Genomic DNA, 19950 nt, shown 5'->3' with positions numbered 1-19950 from the left:
ACCAGAAGGAAGTATCTAGTACAACATTTAGCAAGAACTTCAAAAAGTTGCTTATTTCTCCCTCCACTTTCACCGCTTCCTTTGGACTGAGTGTCAAAACCATAAAAGTAAATTGCCTGTATTCACTTCTATTTTTGTAGAGTTCCTATTGAATAATTTTCCTGATTTCTGGGGGTATTTGACAATCCAGTTTTGTCCTTGAACAGGCCCACTAGCTACTACTACACAGGGTGAGACTGACCAGTTGGGGTTTCACAGTGTTCCTTTTGGTCCTCTTGCTGGACTAAAGGGAAGACTCTGAAGAAGCCATTTTAAACATCGGATCCTATCCCAGCGAGGTCATCATTCCTCAGTGTGACTCTGCTGCTGCTGCCCAAAGCTCTATCTTAAAAGCAGCAAATCATTTGCTAAGGTGCTATTCTCCCAGAGAAATAGCCAGAATCCTAGAGGGATTCTTAGCAGTGGTTGGCAACCTACTACCCAAGGGCCAAATCTGGCCCACTTCCTGTTTTTGTATAACAGGAAGCTAAAAATGATATGTACATATTTTAAGAGTTGGAAAAAAATAAAATGAAGAATAATGTTTCATGATATATGAAATTCAAATTTCAGTGTCTATAAATGAAATTGCACTGAAACACACCCATTCATTTGTGTATTGTCTCTGGATGCTCACATGCTACAATGGCAGAAGTGAGCAGTTGCTACGGAGACTACATGGTCCACAAAGCCTATTACGTTTGCTGTCTGGCCTTGACAAAGTTTGCCGTCCCCTAGTGTAGAGCACAGACTCCAGAGCCAAGATGGCCTGGCAGCCTAGCTCAGCTCTGTGTTCCTTCCACTTGGGCAAATTGTCTCATCTACTCTGTTTCCTCAACTGTGTAATAAGGATGATAATACCATCTATTTCATGGGATTCCATGAGGATTAAGCAAATATATAAAGTGTTAGAAGAGGATCTGGCACATATTAAATATTATATGTGCCTGTTGTTGTTATTAGTTGCCACAATTTTTTTCATAAATGAAAGGAGGAGCAGCTTACAAATTTGTTACAGTAATTTAAATAATTTTAAGGATTTCACCTGCAGCACTCCATTTAATTCTTTAGCAGTAGAGTAGTAGGAAGAAGTCTAAAGATGACTAAAATGACAATTAGCATAGTTACTTATCCATAAAGCTCATCCTGCATACCTACAAATATTTTATATGCTATATGCTCTTTCAAACTTGAGTCTTGAGAGAGTTTACACTCAACTTTGAGTTCAGTCCTCCCGATCTATTCTTTCAAAGCAGAGGTCAAGTAACAGAATAGAGAGCCCCCAAATAAATCAATGCATATACAATTAACTGATCTCCCACGAGAATGCCAAAAATACACAACTGAGAAAGGATGGTCTCTTCAACAAATGGTGTTGGGAAAACCAGATATCCCCACACAAAAGAATAAAATTGGACTCTTATCTTACAGTATACATAAAAATCAACTTAAAATGGATTAGACTTAATATAAGACTAAAACTATAAAACTCCTAGAAGAAAACAGGGGAAAATCTTCATGACATTGGTCTTGGCAATGACTTCATGGCTACGACACCAAAGGCAGAGGTAACAAAAACAAAAACAAGTAGGACTACAGCATACTAAAAAGCTTCGCACAGCAAAGGAAACAACATGGAATGGGAGAAAAAAATTGCAAACCATATACCTGATTAGGAGTTAGTCTGCAAAATATATAAGGAACTCCTACAACTCGATAGCAAAAAAATAATAACCCAATTTAAAAATGGGCTAGAGAGGCCAACAGAAACACGAAAAGATGCTCGACATCGGGCGCCTGGGTGGCTCAGTTGGTTAAGCGACTGCCTTCAGCTCAGGTCATGATCCCAGGGTCCTGGGATCGAGCCCCGCATCGAGCCCCGCATCAGGCTCCCTGCTCTGCAGGGAGCCTGCTTCTCCCTCTCCCACTCCCCCTGCTTGTGTTCCCTCTCTCGCTGTGTCTCTCTCTGTCAAATAAATAAATAAAATCTTTAAAAAAAAAAAAAAGATGCTCGACATCACTGATCATCAGGGAAATGCAAATCAAAACCACAATGAGTTATTACTTCACACCTATCATAATGGCTAAAATCAAATGGAAGAAACAGGAGCACCTGAGTGGTTAAGTGTCCAACTCTTGATTTTGGCTCAGCTCATGATCTCAGGGTCATGAGATGGAGCTCTGTGTTGGGCTGCATGCTTAAGATTCTCCCTCTCCCTCTGCCCTTCCTCCCCTGTTTGCGTGTATTCTCTCTCAAAACAAAAACACAAGAAACAAGTGTTAGCAAGGATGTGGAGAAAAAGGTACCCTCTTGCACTGTTGGTGGGAATGTAAACTGGTGCAGCCACTATGAAAAACAGTATGGAGTTTCCTCAAAAACTTAAAAATAGAATTACCATCTGATCCAATAACTCCAGTACTGGGTATTTATCCAAAGAATACAAAAACACTAATTTGAAAAGATACTTGCACCCCTTTGTTTATTGCAGCATTATTTATGATAGCCAAATTATGGAAGCAACCCAAGTGTCCATAGAAGGATGAATGGATAAAGAAGAAGTGAGATATAGATACAGATATAGACATATCGTGGAATAACTTAGCCATAAAATAAAATGAAATCTTGCCATTTGCAATGACATAGATGATGCTACAGGGTATTATGCCAAGCAAAATAAATCAGTCAGAGAAAGACAAATACCATATGATTTCACTCATATGTGGAATTTAAGAAACAAAACAAACGAACAAAGAAAAAAAGAGACAAACCAAAAAACAGACTCTTAAGTATAGAGAACAAACTGATGTTTACCAGAGGGGAGGTGGGTGGGGGCATGGCTGAAATAGGTGAAGGTGATTAAGAATACACTTATCCTGAGGAGCACTGAGTTATATATATATAGAGATTGCTGAATCACTATATTGTACACCTGACACTAATATAAACTAATTTAAGTATACTGGAATTAAAATTACAAAAACATTTAATGGGCTAAAGCATTAAATAAATATTTCTCCAAAGAAGATATACAAATGGCCAACAAGTATATGAAAAAATACTTAATGTTATTAATTACCAGGAAATACAAATCAAAACCACACTGAGTTATCACCTCACACCTGTCAGGGTTACTATTATAAAAACAACAACAACAAAAAAACAACAGACAATAAATGTTGTAAGTATGTGGAAAAATTGGAATTCTTGCATATTGTTGGTGGGAATGCAAAATGGTGTAGCCACCATGGAAAATAGTATAGAGGTTCCTCAATTAAATTAAATTTAAATTTGAAATAAAACTACTATATGATCCAGCAGTCCCATTTCTGGGCATATATGCAAAAGAACGGAAAATGAGATCTCAAAGAGCTATTTACACAGCCATGTTCATTGGAGCATTTTTCACAAAAACCAAGGTGCAGAAGCAACCCAAATGTCCATCTATGGATGAATGGATTAAAAATGTGGCATATACATACAATAGAACTGTATCCAGATTTAAGAAGGAAGTCTTGTCACATGCTACAACATGGATAAATTTCAAGGACATTATGCCAAGTGAAATAAGTCAATCACACAAAGACAAATACTGCATTATTGTAATTATGTGACGTATCTGAAGTAATCAAGTTCATAGAAACACAAGTAGAATACTGGTTGCTAGGGGCTGGAGGTTAGGAGTAAATGGAGAGTAGTTGTTCAAGGGGTATAGATTTTCAGTCACACAAGATAAAAAGTCCTAGAGACCTGTTGTACCACACTGTGCATACAGTCAACAATATCATATTGTACTCTTAAAAATTTGTTAAGAGGGTAGACCTCATGTTCATTGTTCTCATCACAAAAAAAAAAAGAAAAAAATAAGTAGGGAAAAAAAAAACCAAAACCCACAGAGGCCAAAGGGCTCATAAAATGTCTAAATCTACCTTGATAATTGCTTTGGTATTTGAAAACAATAATCTACTTCCTAATTAAAACATAAGACAGGTAATCTATAGCTTTTTGATATGTAACAACAGGGACTATTAAAATTGTTCTCACAATCCAGGACTTTCATTTTTGGAGTCTGATTATCCAAAATGAGGACTTGGAAGGGAGTTACGCATAAGAGAAAAACAATGACCTTAGTGGGAACACAGCCCAGGAACGTGGAACAGAGGAACCGTGTCCCCCACGGTGAACAAGCGCATCACCACACTCTGCAGGTGCTCCAATATTTGTTAGATGTTGATGACTTTCAATTTTACTGTGCAACCGCCAGAGCAAATACCGTGAATGTTGCTCCTCAGTGCATTTCTTAAAACGGATAAATTTCAGAAACAAACATCCTTTATGACTGAAATGACATGGAACAAAACCAAACGAAAATCTGAATTTTCCTGAATTGCTCTCATCAGACTGTTCAACCAGGTGAAAAAGAAAAATGCAGAGAACCATTTTCTGAATCTACCTAAGGGAATAGTTCTAACCTCTCACTTTCCTGAATACTGAGCAGCACGTTCTTAGCAATGAACTTATCTTGTATAAAAAGGAGCCGAGTAGGGCGCCTGGGTGGCTCAGTTGGTTGAGCGACTGCCTTCGGCTCAGGTCATGATCCTGGAGTCCCGGGATCGAGTCCCGCATCGGGCTCCCTGCTCGGCGGGGAGTCTGCTTCTCCCTCTGACCCTCCTCTATCTCATTCTCTCTCTCAAATAAATAAATAAAATCTTTAAAAAAAAAAAAAAAAGGAGCCGAGTAATTTTGGAGAGAGCGATGGTTTCGCCTGAATCATCGAGATAAGTCAAACAACTCATTTTCTAAGAACCCGGGCGGGGTTGCCCTGCCAGGAAATGCCCTCTGACCTCCCCAGGCCACATCACGCCCAGCTTAACCAGGAGTTGACCGTGTCCCCCAGCGAGGAAACACCCGGTGCCGTTCAGTGAAACGTGCAACCGCAAGCCAAACGCTCTTTCGCACACAGTTCCTGAAGTTTATTCCTGTTTTCCAAGGGCGTTTGCATATTTTTGATTTTTCCACGTCTCCTTCCCTCAAAGGCATCTAAGAGCGGCCCTACTGCATTCAGCCCCCCTCCTCGCAAAACCGCAGCCAACTTAGAGCCGGGCGGCCCTGACTAGTAAAGTTGTCTAAATGTTTAAAAGTATCGGAATAGAGCGGAGTAGGAAGCCATAAAGAATCCCCGGGGCACCGTACCGGCGTTGGAATGTGCCATTCGTGCCGCGGGGAGGAAAGTCACCGCTGGGCACCGCGTCGCAGGTCCCAGGCGCCTGCGGCAGCCGGGCTTGCGCACGACCTGGGCCCAGAAGGCGCCGAGGCTCGCCGAGCGCACGCAGGGGGCCGGGGCCCGAGCGCAGCGCGGCGCGGGGGGCGACTCGGGCGCGCGTCCCCCGCCGCCCGCGTGGTGTGCTCCGGCGCGGCCCCGGCGGGAGGGCGGCGGTGGCGGCGACGGCGCAGTCTGCACCATGGCGTACCCGGGGCACCCTGGCGCCGGCGGCGGGTACTACCCAGGCGGGGTAAGTGCAGCCCGCGCGGGCTCGCGGCCCGGGCGCGACCCTGGGACACCGAGCACGCCGAGAGGCCACACCGGGCCGCTCCGCCGGGGCGGCTCCCCGGGCGCCTCCCGCCCCCGGCTTCGCCCCTGGCCCCTGCCCTTCGGCCTCATCCTGGGGCTCCCTCCGCTCAGTCCCTTCGCCCTGCGGGCGGCTGCGTGGGGCCAAAGCGCGGGTGGGTTCTGACCCGAGAAGCCCACCCTGTGCCTGGGATGCGCGGCGTGAAATTGTGCGAATTGGGGATTGGCTTCCTCCCCCTCCCGGTTTCCCGTGAGAGCAACAGCCATTTTAATCTCGAATGGTCCGGAGATCCACCTCCCCTCTTTAAAAGCAAGTGAGAGGGAAAAAAAAAAGTCGGGAAAGACCGCGGGGGCGGGGGGGGGGGGAGCCCTCCGGGAGGAAGACCACCTCTCCAGGAGCCGGGGATACGCGTCGTCGTGGGAACTTTTCCGAGACGGAATGTTCCTTCTGCGCGCCTCCCCGCCCAGGTGCTCGCCGCCGCATAGTCCAGCCGAGACACCTAAGCCCGGCCGGGGCTACACCTGTCTCAGAACGCTTTGGAAAATAGCACAAATGCTGTGAAAGTAAAAGGAAAACAGTTCCGAGCCCTGCGCTTAAGTTGCTTCACTTATGTAGATGTCACTTTCAGGACCACCCATTTTGGTTCAAGCTGCTAGTTTTTTCTAAATTCTGCTGGGGTGGGAATGGAAGAGAAGGGGAGGAATGATTGCAGTTAAAGCGTGCCCGGTGGTGGGGAGGTGAACCATCCGTGCGAAGGGCGGGCAGTTGCCTGGCTTTGCACAAAAGCATGCAGTGGTGAAAGAATAAAACTGGAATTCAGCGGAATGATGCTTTTGTGTTTGTTTTACAGTATGGAGGGGCCCCCGGAGGACCTACTTTTCCCGGACAGACTCAGGATCCGCTCTACGGTTACTTTGCTGCTGTAGCTGGACAGGTTAGCTTTTCCCCTTAATATTAAAGAATTGTCAGAGTCTACGTTTGTATTAGCTACTGTTAGAGTGGGATGGAAAAAAGAACTTTTCCTCTGGAAAAAAATGCCTTTGTTTCTGTAAATGAAAAAGGAGAGAAGGAAATGTATAGTCAGTTATTTATTTCTGAATATTCCGAACAAATTAGGACTGTTACCTGTATTTATGTAGGTTCACTTCAAAACTAAATTTGTGACTGAATTAGGGTCTGGTTAAATAAGAATGGGGGGCTGTAAATATACTGTGAAGATCTGTAAAGTAGAAAGATGTTTTTAGAACTATGAATTGTCAGGGTCCGTGGTGGTTTCCAGAGAAGAAATTCCAGATCTGGTGAACACCTAAACCTTTGTTTGTACTACTTAAAGACACATACCAGTAATTATGTAGTCAGATCCTAATGGACACTTTCTTTGGGTTGAATCTGATTGTTAATCAGTTACCCCCTAGGAAATAGGTACTTATGTTAAAAACTTACCAGCTTCATAATAAGAAAGTAACTGCTCCTTTAGTATCAGGAAGTTAATCTTGTGGACAGTTTAGTTTCTCTTTGATGCTGATGCTGTTCTGGGTCAGCTCTTCATGTCCTTATAAGGTGTGGTGGCCTGCTGACCGAGAGAGAATGAAGGTTCCCTCCCTCTGGAGAACTTGCAGTTCTCCACCTTGAGTTGTAGGACAGGTGGTGGTGTACATTGGTGTACATGGTAAATCCACTGCTGGTATGACCCATTCCAGAAGCGATGTTTGCCCTTATGAATTCGAGTTAGCTTTGTGTTGAACAAAAGCAAGAAATAACACAATCTTCATGTGAAGATGTTGTCCACTATTATGGGATAAAAACCCAAGACCACCTTTCAGAATAGCATTCTAAGAAATGTAGTTCAAGAAATTGAGTGGTGGGGCGCCTGGGTGGCTCAGTTGGTTAAGCGACTGCCTTCGGCTCGGGTCATGATCCTGGAGTCCCTGGATCGAGTCCCGCATCGGGCTCCCTGCTCGGCAGGGAGTCTGCTTCTCCCTCTGACCCTCCCCCCCTCTCATGTGCTTTCTCTCTCATTCTCTCTCTGTCAAATAAATAAATAAAATCTTTAAAAAAAAAAAAAAAAGAAAGAAATTGAGTGGAAAATTGAGTCTAAAACTGAAAGAGCTTCCCTTTAAGTATCTGCTTCATCTGTGAACGATCTGTATCTTTGAAACCACAAGACAGGGCAAAGCTCAAGACTTGAGTTCTTAGATTGCCTTGCCTCCCGCCCTGTAAGTGACCCCACCTGCTTAGCTTGCAGCGGTCCCGGCCTACATCAGCATATCCATTGTCTTTCAAATTATTGATCCTGCTCCTCACTTAGAATTGAGGATTTGGGTATTTTATTTGTAAATCCCTAAAAATAACATCTATCTGGTTCTGAACTTGGTCAGCCAATAAATAGGCCCTGGGAACCTGTATCTTCCAGATATAATTGTGGTTCTGGAAAAACCATTCACCACAGGTGATCACGAAGGCCTCTCTTTGTTTCATCCAAGCGTATTATTTACGAATGTCAGCTCTGTACCCTGTTCTGCCCTCCCTCCCACCCCCCCAACAACCAAAAGCTAGAAAGAGGAATAAGACTTTAAGCAACTATATAAATAATTTTAAGTGCTTAACGGGCAGTTTCCTAGCTCAGACTAAAAGAAGAGTAAGTTCAAGACAGAAACTAGTTTTATTCGTACATTAAAAAATATGTATCATTGAAGAAACTGAATTCACCTCAGTGTTTTATTGAAAAGAGGAACCTTGTACTTGAAAATTTAATGCCAAATCTAATCGAGGAATTTAGAGGAAAGGATGAAAGATACTGGTAATACTAAAGTATAGGTGTAAGCGGCTTTCCGACTTTGTGAATTCTTATGTAATAATTATTTAAAATAGAGTCTGAGGGCGCCTGGGTGGCTCAGTCGTTAAGCGTCTGCCTTCTGCTCAGGTCATGATCCTAGAGTCCCGGGATCGAGTCCTGCATCGGGCTCCCTGCTCGGCGGGGAGTCTCCTTCTCCCTCTGACCCTCCCCCCTCTCATGGGCTCTCTCTCATTCTCTCTCTCTCAAATAAATAAATAAAAATCTTTAAAAAAAATAAAAAATAATAATAATAATAAAAAATAAATAAAATAGTCTGAAATTGAATGCCGACTTTACTTAGGTATCGAGAAATGTATTTTTTGTTTATGGCCCTAATTATGCATTTGTGGAAGAGGACTTAACGATTTGTTTTTCTTTCATTAAATTATTTTTGAAAGTAGAACTGGGAAAGGAATACCTGTTTTTGGAAGGCATTCCTTTTAAAAAAAAAAGTCTCATGCATGAAAATGTTCATTTTCTTTGTCATTATTGCTGAAATAATATACTGAAAGCAAACAAAAAACTAGAAGGTACAAAGCACTATTATGATTCCTCTTCCCTTTATTTTCCCCCCCAAAAGGATGGGCAAATAGATGCTGATGAATTGCAGAGATGCCTGACCCAGTCAGGCATTGCTGGAGGATACAAACGTGAGTTGACAGTCCCAGAGTTTCTCTAGAAGTACTCTTGTGTTTCATATTTTAACTGTTACTTAGGATGATAACCTTCAAGGACACTGCGCTTTTCTGATCTAGCAAAAATTAGAATTTCCAAAGCTAATTTCGGTTGTTTATTATTACAAGATGTTAACTTGAAAACAGTTGTTAATAAGTCACGCCACACTACCTGCCTGCCAGTTGAGTGGGTCTCTTGGATTGGGAACGCGTGGAAGCCATGAGATAGTCTCTGTGGCCTCCCTCACAGAGGACGAGGTAAGGTGCTGAAATGAAATCCACCAGGTCAGGTGTCATCAATGACAGGAGCGGACATTTACGGCTATTTGCCAAAAGTTGACTCTGTCCTGAGCCTCCTGGCATTTAGGGTTTTGGGTGACTGGTCCTGTGCAGCTGGTCCCTGAGGAACCTGCCCTGCACGCCTAGTTCTGAGTGTTTGGTCCTGACCCCCTTCCCCGCAGTGGCTGGTCCCCACCCCTGGTCCTCAGGGAGCCACTTTGCACTCCTGCTCTCTGAGTATGCTGCTGGCAATGTGAATGCTTGTCGTGACACCCCCCAGGGCTTGCTTCATTTCTCTTTCCACTTCAGAGAACGTGTGCAGGCTAAGTCGGAAGTACCCTTCCTAATTTCCAAACTCTTTGCACTAGTCTTCCTTCTCCTTTCCTCCTCAGTTCCTCACAGCCTAGATCTGCTGCACTTACATCACCTTCTTGCCTTTTGAAAGAGCTCTTTGCCCTGAGTTGCAGAGGTGCTGCATCCGGACGGGACTTTTCATCGTCCCACACACTACCACATGCTGCTTTTCAAATCAGATCTTGACCATGACAAACAACGCAAGGTAGAGAATAGTGTTTTGACTTGCCAACTTAGCCAGTGGTTAATTGAGACAGAACATCACCTCAAAGCCTTAGCTGTTGGTAAACTGTGGATTAAAATGCTCAGACCAGAAGTCACACCTGAAGATTTATAGTGGCATCTTTTAACTGTTTGACATGGCTGACTTACTAGATGGCTCTCTTTTTAAACTATTTGCATTTATATTTCAATCATCCTTTCTTTTATGTGACTTCAATATCCTATTAATATTTCCTAGTTGGAGAAATTAATATGAAAGAGGAACTTTGCATTTCTCATTTAATTTGGTCCTTTAAAAAAGAAGCACTTTCTAGATAAGGGATTTTTTTTTTTTCCTGCTGTAGAAAATACATTTAAATTGTTCATTGTTAACCTCAAGCAGTTGGGGCTAGTGAACAAAGAATTCTGGTTTAATAGCAGGGTTTATGAAAATGAGCTATGTCCCAACATAAACTATTATTTTGTACCCTTTTGATAGAAGAGGTGTGGCAGGTTTTAAAATCTAACAAATGGGTTGAGTCCTTTTAAACATTTCATATGAGGAAATCATGGTTAGTGATGGTCTTAGATCACTGAGTTCTAGGGAAGACATTTCCTGAGTCATCAGAACCATGGGATTGAATTTATTTGCTTATTGTCATCTGGTTGTGGAGGCTGTAATGAACCACAAAACCATCCTGCTTGTGAGGAGTCACGGTGAGTTTTATAATACAGAAGTTACACAACCATTGGTGTTTTTTAAACCCAGCTTCCAAACCAAAAAGCACAGATGGAGGTGAGGTGAGGGGCAGAGGGATATTCCAACCTAGTACCTACAGGCAGCTTCTCCAGGTTAAAAGGAAGCAGTCATACCCAGAGGTGGAGTTGATAGGATCACTTTTGTTCACTGTGCATCTCATTCCCTCTCTTAAATCCTTCTCACAAAAGATGACCAGATTCCTGGGCTTCCTGGCACCACTGGACGTGGTGCTGTGCATAGCCCTGGGACACAGGGCAGGTGTTTGCTTCATGGCCCCTCAAAACCCTTGATTTAAAGTCAAACACAGGTGGGTGTGCCTAGTGTCTGTCAGGCCCTCCCGAGCACTGGTTCTTCAACTTCAGTGGCATCAGCATCACTGGATTGCAGAGCCCTGTCCTAGAATTTTTCATTCAGAAGGTGTGAGGTAAGACCTGAGAATTTGCATCTCTGACAAGCTTCCAGATGATGGTGGTCCCAATTGACTAGCTTGTCTGTATGTGAATATAAATCACCTGGGGATCGTATTAAAATGCAGATTCTGATTTTGTTGGTTAAGGGCTGAGATTATGCAGCTCTAAAAGTTCCTAGATGATATTAACATGGCTGGTCCAGGAATTACACTTTGGGAAGCATCCTTGGCTGCTCACTGGAATCATTTGAGAAGCTTTAAAAAAACAGTCACGCCTGGGTTCCAGGCTCAAATATTTTGATTGAATTGTTCTGTGATGATGATGACTATATGTAACACTGTGTTGTGTACTTGAAAATGGCTACGAGAGTCGATCTTAAAAGTTCTCATCACACACGTGAAAAAGTTAACTGTGTGGGGTGATGGATGTTTTAACCAACCTAATTGTGGTTATCATTTTGCAGTATATATGTATATCAAATCATTACATTGTATACCTTAAACTTCCGCAATGTTATCTGTCAATTATAGCTCAGTAAAGCGGGGGGGGAAAAGAAATTGTTCCGAGGTGCAGCCCCGGTTATCAGGATCTTTTATTTTATTTTTTAAAGATTTTATTTATTTATTCATGAGAGACAGAGAGAGAGGCAGAGGGAGAAGCAGGCTCCCAAGGAGCAGAGAGCCCGATGCGGGACTCGATCCCAGGACCCTGGGATCATGACCTGAGCCGAAGGCAGACGCTTAACCATCTGAGCCACCCAGGCGCCCTATCAGGATCTTTTAAAGCCTCTGGGTGATTCTGATAAGCATCCAGGGCTGAGAACCATTGGTCTGGATTAAAGAGACTTCATACCTCCACACAACTTAAAAGAATGAAGAATCAACCAACTCTTTCTCAAAAGTGTGGAAAAGTGTTGGCTCCTGTCACTTCAGAGAACTGTATCTGTGGATTAGATGGAGTCTGAAGGGCCAAAATAGAAATAGTTCCCCACCTTTTATCTCAGGTTCCAGGATATGCGAAACACAGTAATCTGTTAAAAGTGGAAAACCTATAGTTTGTACGGTCTGGAGACATTACAGTACTAAGAGCTCAGATGTGTCTTAAATTCAGTTTGGTTGGAGATAAATATGAAGCTAGTAAGAGCTATAAAATTGTTAGTTCTGTGTGCCTTTTCACACACCTGCAGAATTTATGCCAGCTTCGCCCACGTGACCCTGGTCACTTCTGCCTTCTAGCCTTATATCTTCTTTGTATCTAAATATTTCCCCAGTCGGGGCGCCTGGGTGGCTCAGATGGTTAAGCGTCTGCCTTCGGCTCAGGTCATGATCCCAGGGTCCTGGGATCGAGTCCCACATCGGGCTCTCGGCTCAGCGGGGAGCCTGCTTCTCCCTCTGACCCTCTTCCTTCTCATGCTGTTTCTCTTTTGCTCGCTCTCTAAAAAATAAATAAAATCTTATAAATAAATAAATATTTCCCCAGTCATCAGTTCCCATGAACACAATGCAAGATGCAAGGAATTCTTTATTTGGAATTTGCTAATGCTTAGGTAGATCATCAGTAGGCCCATTAACCCATAAGTATATTCTACTTTGGTTTTCTAAGTGAGCTATAGAAATTCCCTCGGAATACGCTTGAGCTGTACATAACCTCAAAAGGCTTCTGAACAGTGGCCACCCCTGAACTGGTCATCGTATCTTCCTCCAGCGTGCTCTTATTTAGCACAGTTCTGGCAAGCATATCTATCTGGTTTCATATATAAACTTACTGTATGTGAAAACAGGTCATAGGCTCTTCGAGGTAGGAGGTTACCATTCAGTGTGTGACATTAAAGGGGAAAGAAAGATACATGAACTAATGTAATAGAATTAGCAAAACCAGCTATTTATAGCCTGTTAGGAGTAGGAACGAAGTAGCCCTATCTTCCGACTCACCATGGTGAATTGAATTCAGTATATTACAGTTTCAAAGGCAAGAAGATATATAAAACTTCAGAAAGATTATATTATAGAAAATGTTAACGTGTATCCAAGAACAGAGATAATGATGCGGTGAACTTCTATGCACCTGTCACCCAGCTTCACCAGTTAGCAGTGTGTTACCATTCTTAGTTCATCTGTAATCCTGTCCATTTTCTTTTGGAGCAAACTCTAGATATCTTAACATCCCCCGCCCCCAACTTCAAAACCATTATCTACCTAAAAATATTAACAGTACAATATAATACTTTTTTAAAAGATTTCTATTAAAGTTGTTAAAATTAAATTGGGTTCTACAAGGAATCCTCTCTATCTGGAAAAAATCTTCAAAGCTCCATGTAATTTAGTTCCACATAAATTGAATAGCATATAAAAGTAGGAGTGTATAAATACTTTTCTAATTAATTTGAATATATGCAATGTAATGTGAATTTTTGAAACTTGTATTGATATGCATGTACTTTTCTTAACAGCTTTTAACCTGGAGACTTGTCGACTTATGGTTTCAATGCTGGATGTATCCTTTACCTTGATTGCTGTCTGGAGGGTTTTTTCCTGATCAAAAAAAAAAAAAAAAAAATTTTCTTCTTAAAAGAATTCATCTAAGAATTAATATCCAGTAAACACAAGGTGACAAATGACCACAAAAAAAGTTTTCTGAAATCATTAGCTTTTAAGATGTAACTTGGTGTGAAAAAGGAAGGGAGCTTAGTAAATCGAACATTGGTTATTCAAGAATTCATGGAAGCATCGAAGGAGGGCAAGTATAGAAATCAGGGTGGCAGGGAAGTTTTTGTGCCTTGTCGTCGTTTGCTCTGCATGATTCACACCTGACCTTCAAGCAATGGACTTTTTCACATCACAGTTGTTAGACTTGGTTTAGCTGGTGCTGACCTGCACTGCCTTCCATCCCATCTCTTTTCCAAAAGTGAAAACCCTGGGTGTGGAAGGGCCTACCAAAAGGGAATGTTAGGGTGAAGATCCCCCAGCACCCAGCAGCATAGCCCGGGGCCCCCAGAAAGTACAGCCCAGTTCCAGAAACGAGTGCTTTTCACTGGTCGCTCACCCGTGGCCACCTTCCTTCCTTGTAATCACATCACATCGCTTCTCTTCCCACAGCGAAAATACGTCCCCAGAGCTTTTTCTCCATAGGCCCTTTTCATTACATCACACTAAGAAGAACATACAACATTTTTAACGTTTTTAGCCAAAAGAACATTAAATTCCTTTATCCTTCATCTTTGATTTATTTGTTAGAAAATGTTGCAAATGACTGGGTGATAGACACTGGGGGAGGGTATGTGCTCTGGTAAGCGCTGTGAATTGTGCAAGACTGTTGAGTCTCAGATCTGTACCTCTGAAACAAATAATGCAATATATGTTAAGGGGAAAAAAAGAAGAAGAAGAAGGTAGCGGGAGGGGAAGAATGAAGCGGGGGAAATCAGAGGGGTGGATGAATCATGAGAGACGATGGACTCTGAAAAACAAACTGAGGGTTCTAGAGGGGAGGGGGTGGGGGCATGGGTTAGCCTGGTGGTGGGTATTGAGGAGGGCACATTCTGCATGGAGCACTGGGTGTTGTGCACAAACAATGAATCATGGAACACTTCATCTAGAACTAATGATGTAATGTATGGGGATTAACATAAGAATAAAAAAAAAGAAAGAAAATGTTGCAAAATGAAGAAGCTCTAATCCTTGATGACAGTTCAGAGAGATATGTCAGGCACAATGGGTTTCAGTGAATTTAAAGAACTCTGGGCTGTGCTGAATGGCTGGAGACAGCACTTCATCAGTTTCGACAGCGACAGGAGTGGCACGGTGGACCCTCAGGAGCTGCAGAAGGCCCTCACCACAATGGGTGGGTACGGCTGACTCCAGCCACCTGGCCGACGTTCTTTTTCATTTCTGAAACTGTTACATGATGGCAGTTTGTTGTCTAGAAGCCGTGTATATTCATAACCAAACACATATAATGCCTAGTGCATAGTCACAATTAAAATGAGTACTCCCAGGCTGAAAGAATTGGGATTATTTTTAATGGTCTTTTGTTACCCTTCAACTGTTTCCTTAGGCTTTCGACTGAGTCCCCAGGCTGTGAATTCAATTGCAAAACGCTACAGCACCAATGGCAAGATCACCTTCGACGACTACATCGCCTGCTGTGTCAAACTGCGAGCCCTGACAGGTGTGTTCTCCGAGGTGATGTCGGCAGGGCCAGGAACACACAGTTCGTGTGACGTGTCATTTTCAGTGTTTCTGAACTTCTGTTGTCCGCGATTTCTCTCGCTTCCCCTAACTTCAGGGGCTTTCTAAACACTGCTATTAAACGTATCTAGCAGAATAATTGTGTTTTTTCAGAAATCCTTTCAGATTAGTGGTAAGTTGCTTTTAAAATAATCTTAACTAAATTTCACAAAAACGTTCCAAAACGTGATCACCTAACTTGTGCACTTTTGGTCAGAGTATGAGCGGTTCTGTGACTTCTCCCTAGAATGTAAACTATTTGAAGAAAGCGAAATTACTCATTTGTAGCTCTCTCTCCTAAGTCCTCCTGTTGGAAAGTAATTTAAAATGGTCATTTGTTTCAGAGGTATGGACTTCTTAGATGAGGGTATATGAGTAATCTCTATTTTCTATGCCCTCTTTTCTTTTTCTTTCTTTTGTATATTTTTCTTGTTCCATCCCTCTCTTTAGTCTTTTTCTGTCTCTTTCTTTTTTAAAGTAGGCTCCATGCTATGTGTGGAGCGAGGCTTGAACTCATGGCCCTGAGAGCAAGGGTCAGACACTTAACCAACTGAGCCACCCAGGCGCCCCAATCTTTTACTCTTTTTAATACCTGGGTTTGTAATTTTTTTGCATCCTAACAAAAATATGAGGGCAGATTTTTTGTTGTTTTTATTTAAGTAAATCCTTTTCAGTAGCACAGAGCTCAGATAGGTGGAATATTTGATTACAGCCCATTTGCCATATTAGGGACTCTGTCCATCCATTTCCTAATTAAACACTATCTGTGTGATAAAGAAGTTTGAAATTCTGTGTCTTCATTTCAACTTAGTAATGGCCTCAGAAGTCACATGGCTTTTACTGACTTTGGGATAAGGTGCTTTCTTCCAGTTCCACATTGAAAAAGACAGTTGGCTGACTTCTGCATTGGTGTATTACTTTGTTGTATATTAAATCTATTCACATTCATATAGTTGCCTTCTTTGCTGTGGGCTTTTGTTTATGTTGGCTGGTTTTACAAGTTTTACAACTCAGATGTTACTGTGGTTTGAACCCAATGCCAAAATAATTACCTGTTGTGATTTCAGGTGTTAAAAAATAACCATAAATTTTACTGTGGTGTTTTACAGATAGCTTTCGAAGACGGGATACTGCTCAGCAAGGTGTTGTGAATTTCCCATATGATGATGTAAGTAAATTCAGAACTGAGTAAGATGAATAAGATGTACACCAATTGGGGATTCCCTTTTGAAGTTAGCCATTAAGAGCATCTTAAAGATGCTGTAATGAAGGATTAAATGATCAGGAGTTACCATTCAGAATTTATTAATTTCATTTATTACTAGTCTTATTCATAAACCACTATTTGATTTGCATTGAAAGACTTGGTTCAAAGCCCAGCTGGTCCCACTTCCTGTCTGGGTCACGGAGGCAGGTTTCTTCATTGCTCCAAGACTGAGGAGAGGAAGTAGTAATGCCTTCTTCCCTGGGCTCTTGGGAGATGTCAGTCAGAAATGTCCTTGGAAAACACCATGCAGATGTTGTGTCTGTTTTTGCCTTCGTTGAACAAATATCCCTGTCACTTACAAGTGCGTTGAAAAGCTCAAAGCTGTACTTGACACACCCATGTTCTTCATTGAGGATGTAAGGCAGAGACTTCAGTCACAGTTTAAAACAGCATATTTATTAAACCGTCACACTAAATGAGATTGGACGAGGCCACATGACCAATGTGAATGTAGCCAGGTGCCATCTTGGATAGCCTTAGTTGGATATACACAAGAAAACTGGGGAGAGGTTCAGTTGTTTTTCTGTTCTTTGCTCAGCCATGGATTTTAAAAAACCACGTTCAGAACGGAAAGCACCGTGATAACTGAATGCTCTAAAAGGTTTCTCTGTTACAGACTGCAAGGGTGAACATATTTTCAGTTTGGCAGCTGCCACAGTTCTGATAATTTAAAAAGGCATGTGTGTAAATATGTTTGTTTCTTCTGCTTAAAGGTGTGTTTTCATCCGTGTGCATTAGCGTGTCTGGTGACAGTCCCGGCCCTGTTTCCAAAGATGGAGAGGCGGCCTGTGCAGTGGAAAGTGCCGGGCTTTGGCCTCCCACGGGGTTCCATGAGAGATTTTAAATGTCTTGATCCCCAGTTCCCCTTTACCTGAAAGGGATGATCAGCTTGGCTTTGTAGGAGTGCTGTGGGCAATTAGCACACAGTGCCTCCCTGGGGTCAGAAGAATGACAAAGAAAATTGCTAGAACAGCAGAGCCTATTGGGGCTTAGAGTGAAGCAAACATTTCACAGCAGAATACTAATGGCGTCTAAACCTGGGTTTCTGAATTGCCGAGAAAAGGTCATATATTCCGTTTCTGTGCATACATAGTTTCATGCTTAGGATTTATTTTAATAAAGCCGATTTTAAGGGAATAAACTGTTGAGGGTGCTCTGTGAGCAGTGGGATAATACTCTGGAGGCCCCCGTGTGATGGAACTGTTAGTTCTGAGTAGGAACCTTTCACCGTGGCCATTTCTCCAGTCTGAGATACTCAGAATTTAAATAATTCTTTATCCATTGAAGTAAGATCTGCTTTCTGTAAGAAGAGGAATGCACTGGGTTTTATATTAGACGGCTTCCCCTACAAAATGAACCTTTCCGCCCATCATGTACTCTGAATTTCAGAAAGGGATCTCTCGCGATCCGAAATTCAGATTAGAGAAACAAAACGTAAACAGCCTAAAGAGAAGCTACAATCTATTGCGATGTTCGCCGGATAACGTGGACCTTTCTCTCTTTCAGTTCATTCAGTGTGTCATGAGTGTTTAAATCAAGAGGAAGCTGTATGAACAGAACCAACATTCCGACTGGAGTTCTCCTTTGCTCTTACCCTTTGCCTTCGGTAACGTGTGTAAACTTGCGGTGCCGTTTTTCCTTAATAGCTGTCATAAAGGTTTACTCCTTGCTGTACAATAGAAGTTTTTGGTATTGATAATAAACTCTTTGGGATTTTACAAATAGAAGGTCAGGTCTCTTAACACCATTTGGAACTTCCTTGAGACTTGGTCAGTGATGCTTATCTTCTGGCTAAGCCTCTTTTATGTAAATTTCGGTGTGCAAAATGTTTAAGTCACATGGTATATTTTTCACTGTAAGATTCGTAAAAATCTTCTCTTCATCAGACTACAGCTCCTGTCTCTTCCTAGAAGAGCTTTCATATGGTATTAAAAGCTTTATGCATGCAGTGTTCTTATCATGTAAATGATTTATACTCACTTGGATGCAGATAGAAACAAAAACCCATGGTAATCCACGTCAGGGTTCGCTTTAGCGGAAACTCAGCACCGGCATTTTCAGGCTCACACATTTTTGATGGCCACATCATTGTACAGGGAACGTAAGTGATGATTTTCTCCTAAAAACCCACTGAATCAGTTGTGTGGCAAATACGATCTGTCGCCAAGTTCTTCTTTGTCATCATCCACCTAGACCTTTGTTAGCTCTACTTAAAAATCTTACAAATTACGAGCTTTGCGATGTAAAAAAGAAAACTGATTAAAAAAAAAAAGAAAACCTAAGGGAATATAGGAAAATATTAACTATGGTCATTTTTGGCTTACGAGATTCCAGGTGACTGTAATTTCCTTTATGGTTTTCAGTACCTTCCAAGTTTTCTATGCTGTGTGCGCTTTCCTGTTAAAATCAGAAGATGATAATGTTTAAAATACTGATCGGTCCATTTCGATATGCCATGTGTTCACACTCACATTAAAAGATACTACACAGCAAAAGGACCGGACTGAGAGGACCACAATGTTGGTGCTTCCACCAGTGGGAGTCAGGGTCAGGAATTGCTTTTCTTCCTTCCTCCTACTCTTCCAAATACCCTCTGATAAACGTATTACACTTGTAGTGGAAGGCTTTTTTTTTTTTTCTTACTATTTTTAAGCCATGTGCTTTTAAGATCTGGATTCTCATCCTGGCTGTGCCTCTTCCTGAATAATGTGATTTAATGATCTCAGATATTCTCAGAGCCTCAGCTTCCCCATCTTCGAGAAAGAGGTTAATGCTTACTTCATGGGGTGGTTCTCAATATGATAAAACGTGCTGGTATAATAAGCACCAGTAATGTTTCTGTTTGTTAAATTTAAAACTGGCCTGGTTTGCTCTTTTTTGCAAGAGCGTAACAGATGAAACCGTGAAATTCGCCTCTTTTCTCCCTGCCAGCAGATTATGTGTCTTACTTCAGGACACAGTGTGAGCGTTACCATTCAGATGATCAGTTCGTTGTCAACCAATGAAAAAATAAAACATTTCTGAACATCTTCTGCCTCATTTGACTTGGTTATTTTTTTTCAAATATTGCTAAAATATATTAATTTCATAAGTATTCAACCTTAGCGTATGTATCCGTGTCAAGTATTCACACCTGGGCTGCATTATCAGACCATGAGGCAGCCTGCTTTCTGTTAGTGGTGACTCTGGGTTTCATTCCAGATACACTGTTTGTGAGGCCACAAAACTTGCTTGAGCCTGAGAGCTGTCCCACGAAGGGCCAGAGAGGACTCAGGACAAGGAGGGAGGGGACTCACCCTCAGAGTCCCAGCACCTGCCGTTGGCTTCCGACTCACCAGA

At 42.1% G+C, this 19950-nt stretch overlaps 1 protein-coding gene across 1 annotated transcript; it reads left to right on the top strand.

Annotated features, from left to right (window-relative positions):
* Positions 1–5443: 5443 nt before the first annotated feature.
* SRI (sorcin) lies at positions 5444–19640 on the top strand. Its single transcript, XM_035020512.1, has 8 exons — positions 5444–5550; positions 6458–6541; positions 9024–9093; positions 13571–13614; positions 14811–14958; positions 15172–15285; positions 16454–16512; positions 18118–19640. Exons 1-8 carry the CDS (start codon positions 5500–5502, stop codon positions 18142–18144), a joined length of 597 nt encoding a protein of 198 aa, XP_034876403.1. The 5' UTR covers positions 5444–5499; the 3' UTR covers positions 18145–19640.
* The last annotated feature ends 310 nt before the right edge of the window (positions 19641–19950 follow it).

Source organism: Mirounga leonina, unplaced genomic scaffold, assembly GCF_011800145.1.
Source record: "Mirounga leonina isolate KUSES-001 unplaced genomic scaffold, KU_Mleo_1.0 Mir_174, whole genome shotgun sequence".
NCBI classification, from domain to species: domain Eukaryota; kingdom Metazoa; phylum Chordata; class Mammalia; order Carnivora; family Phocidae; genus Mirounga; species Mirounga leonina.
Note: the sequence above shows the minus strand (reverse complement) of the source record. Positions and strands in the feature narration are given on the sequence as shown.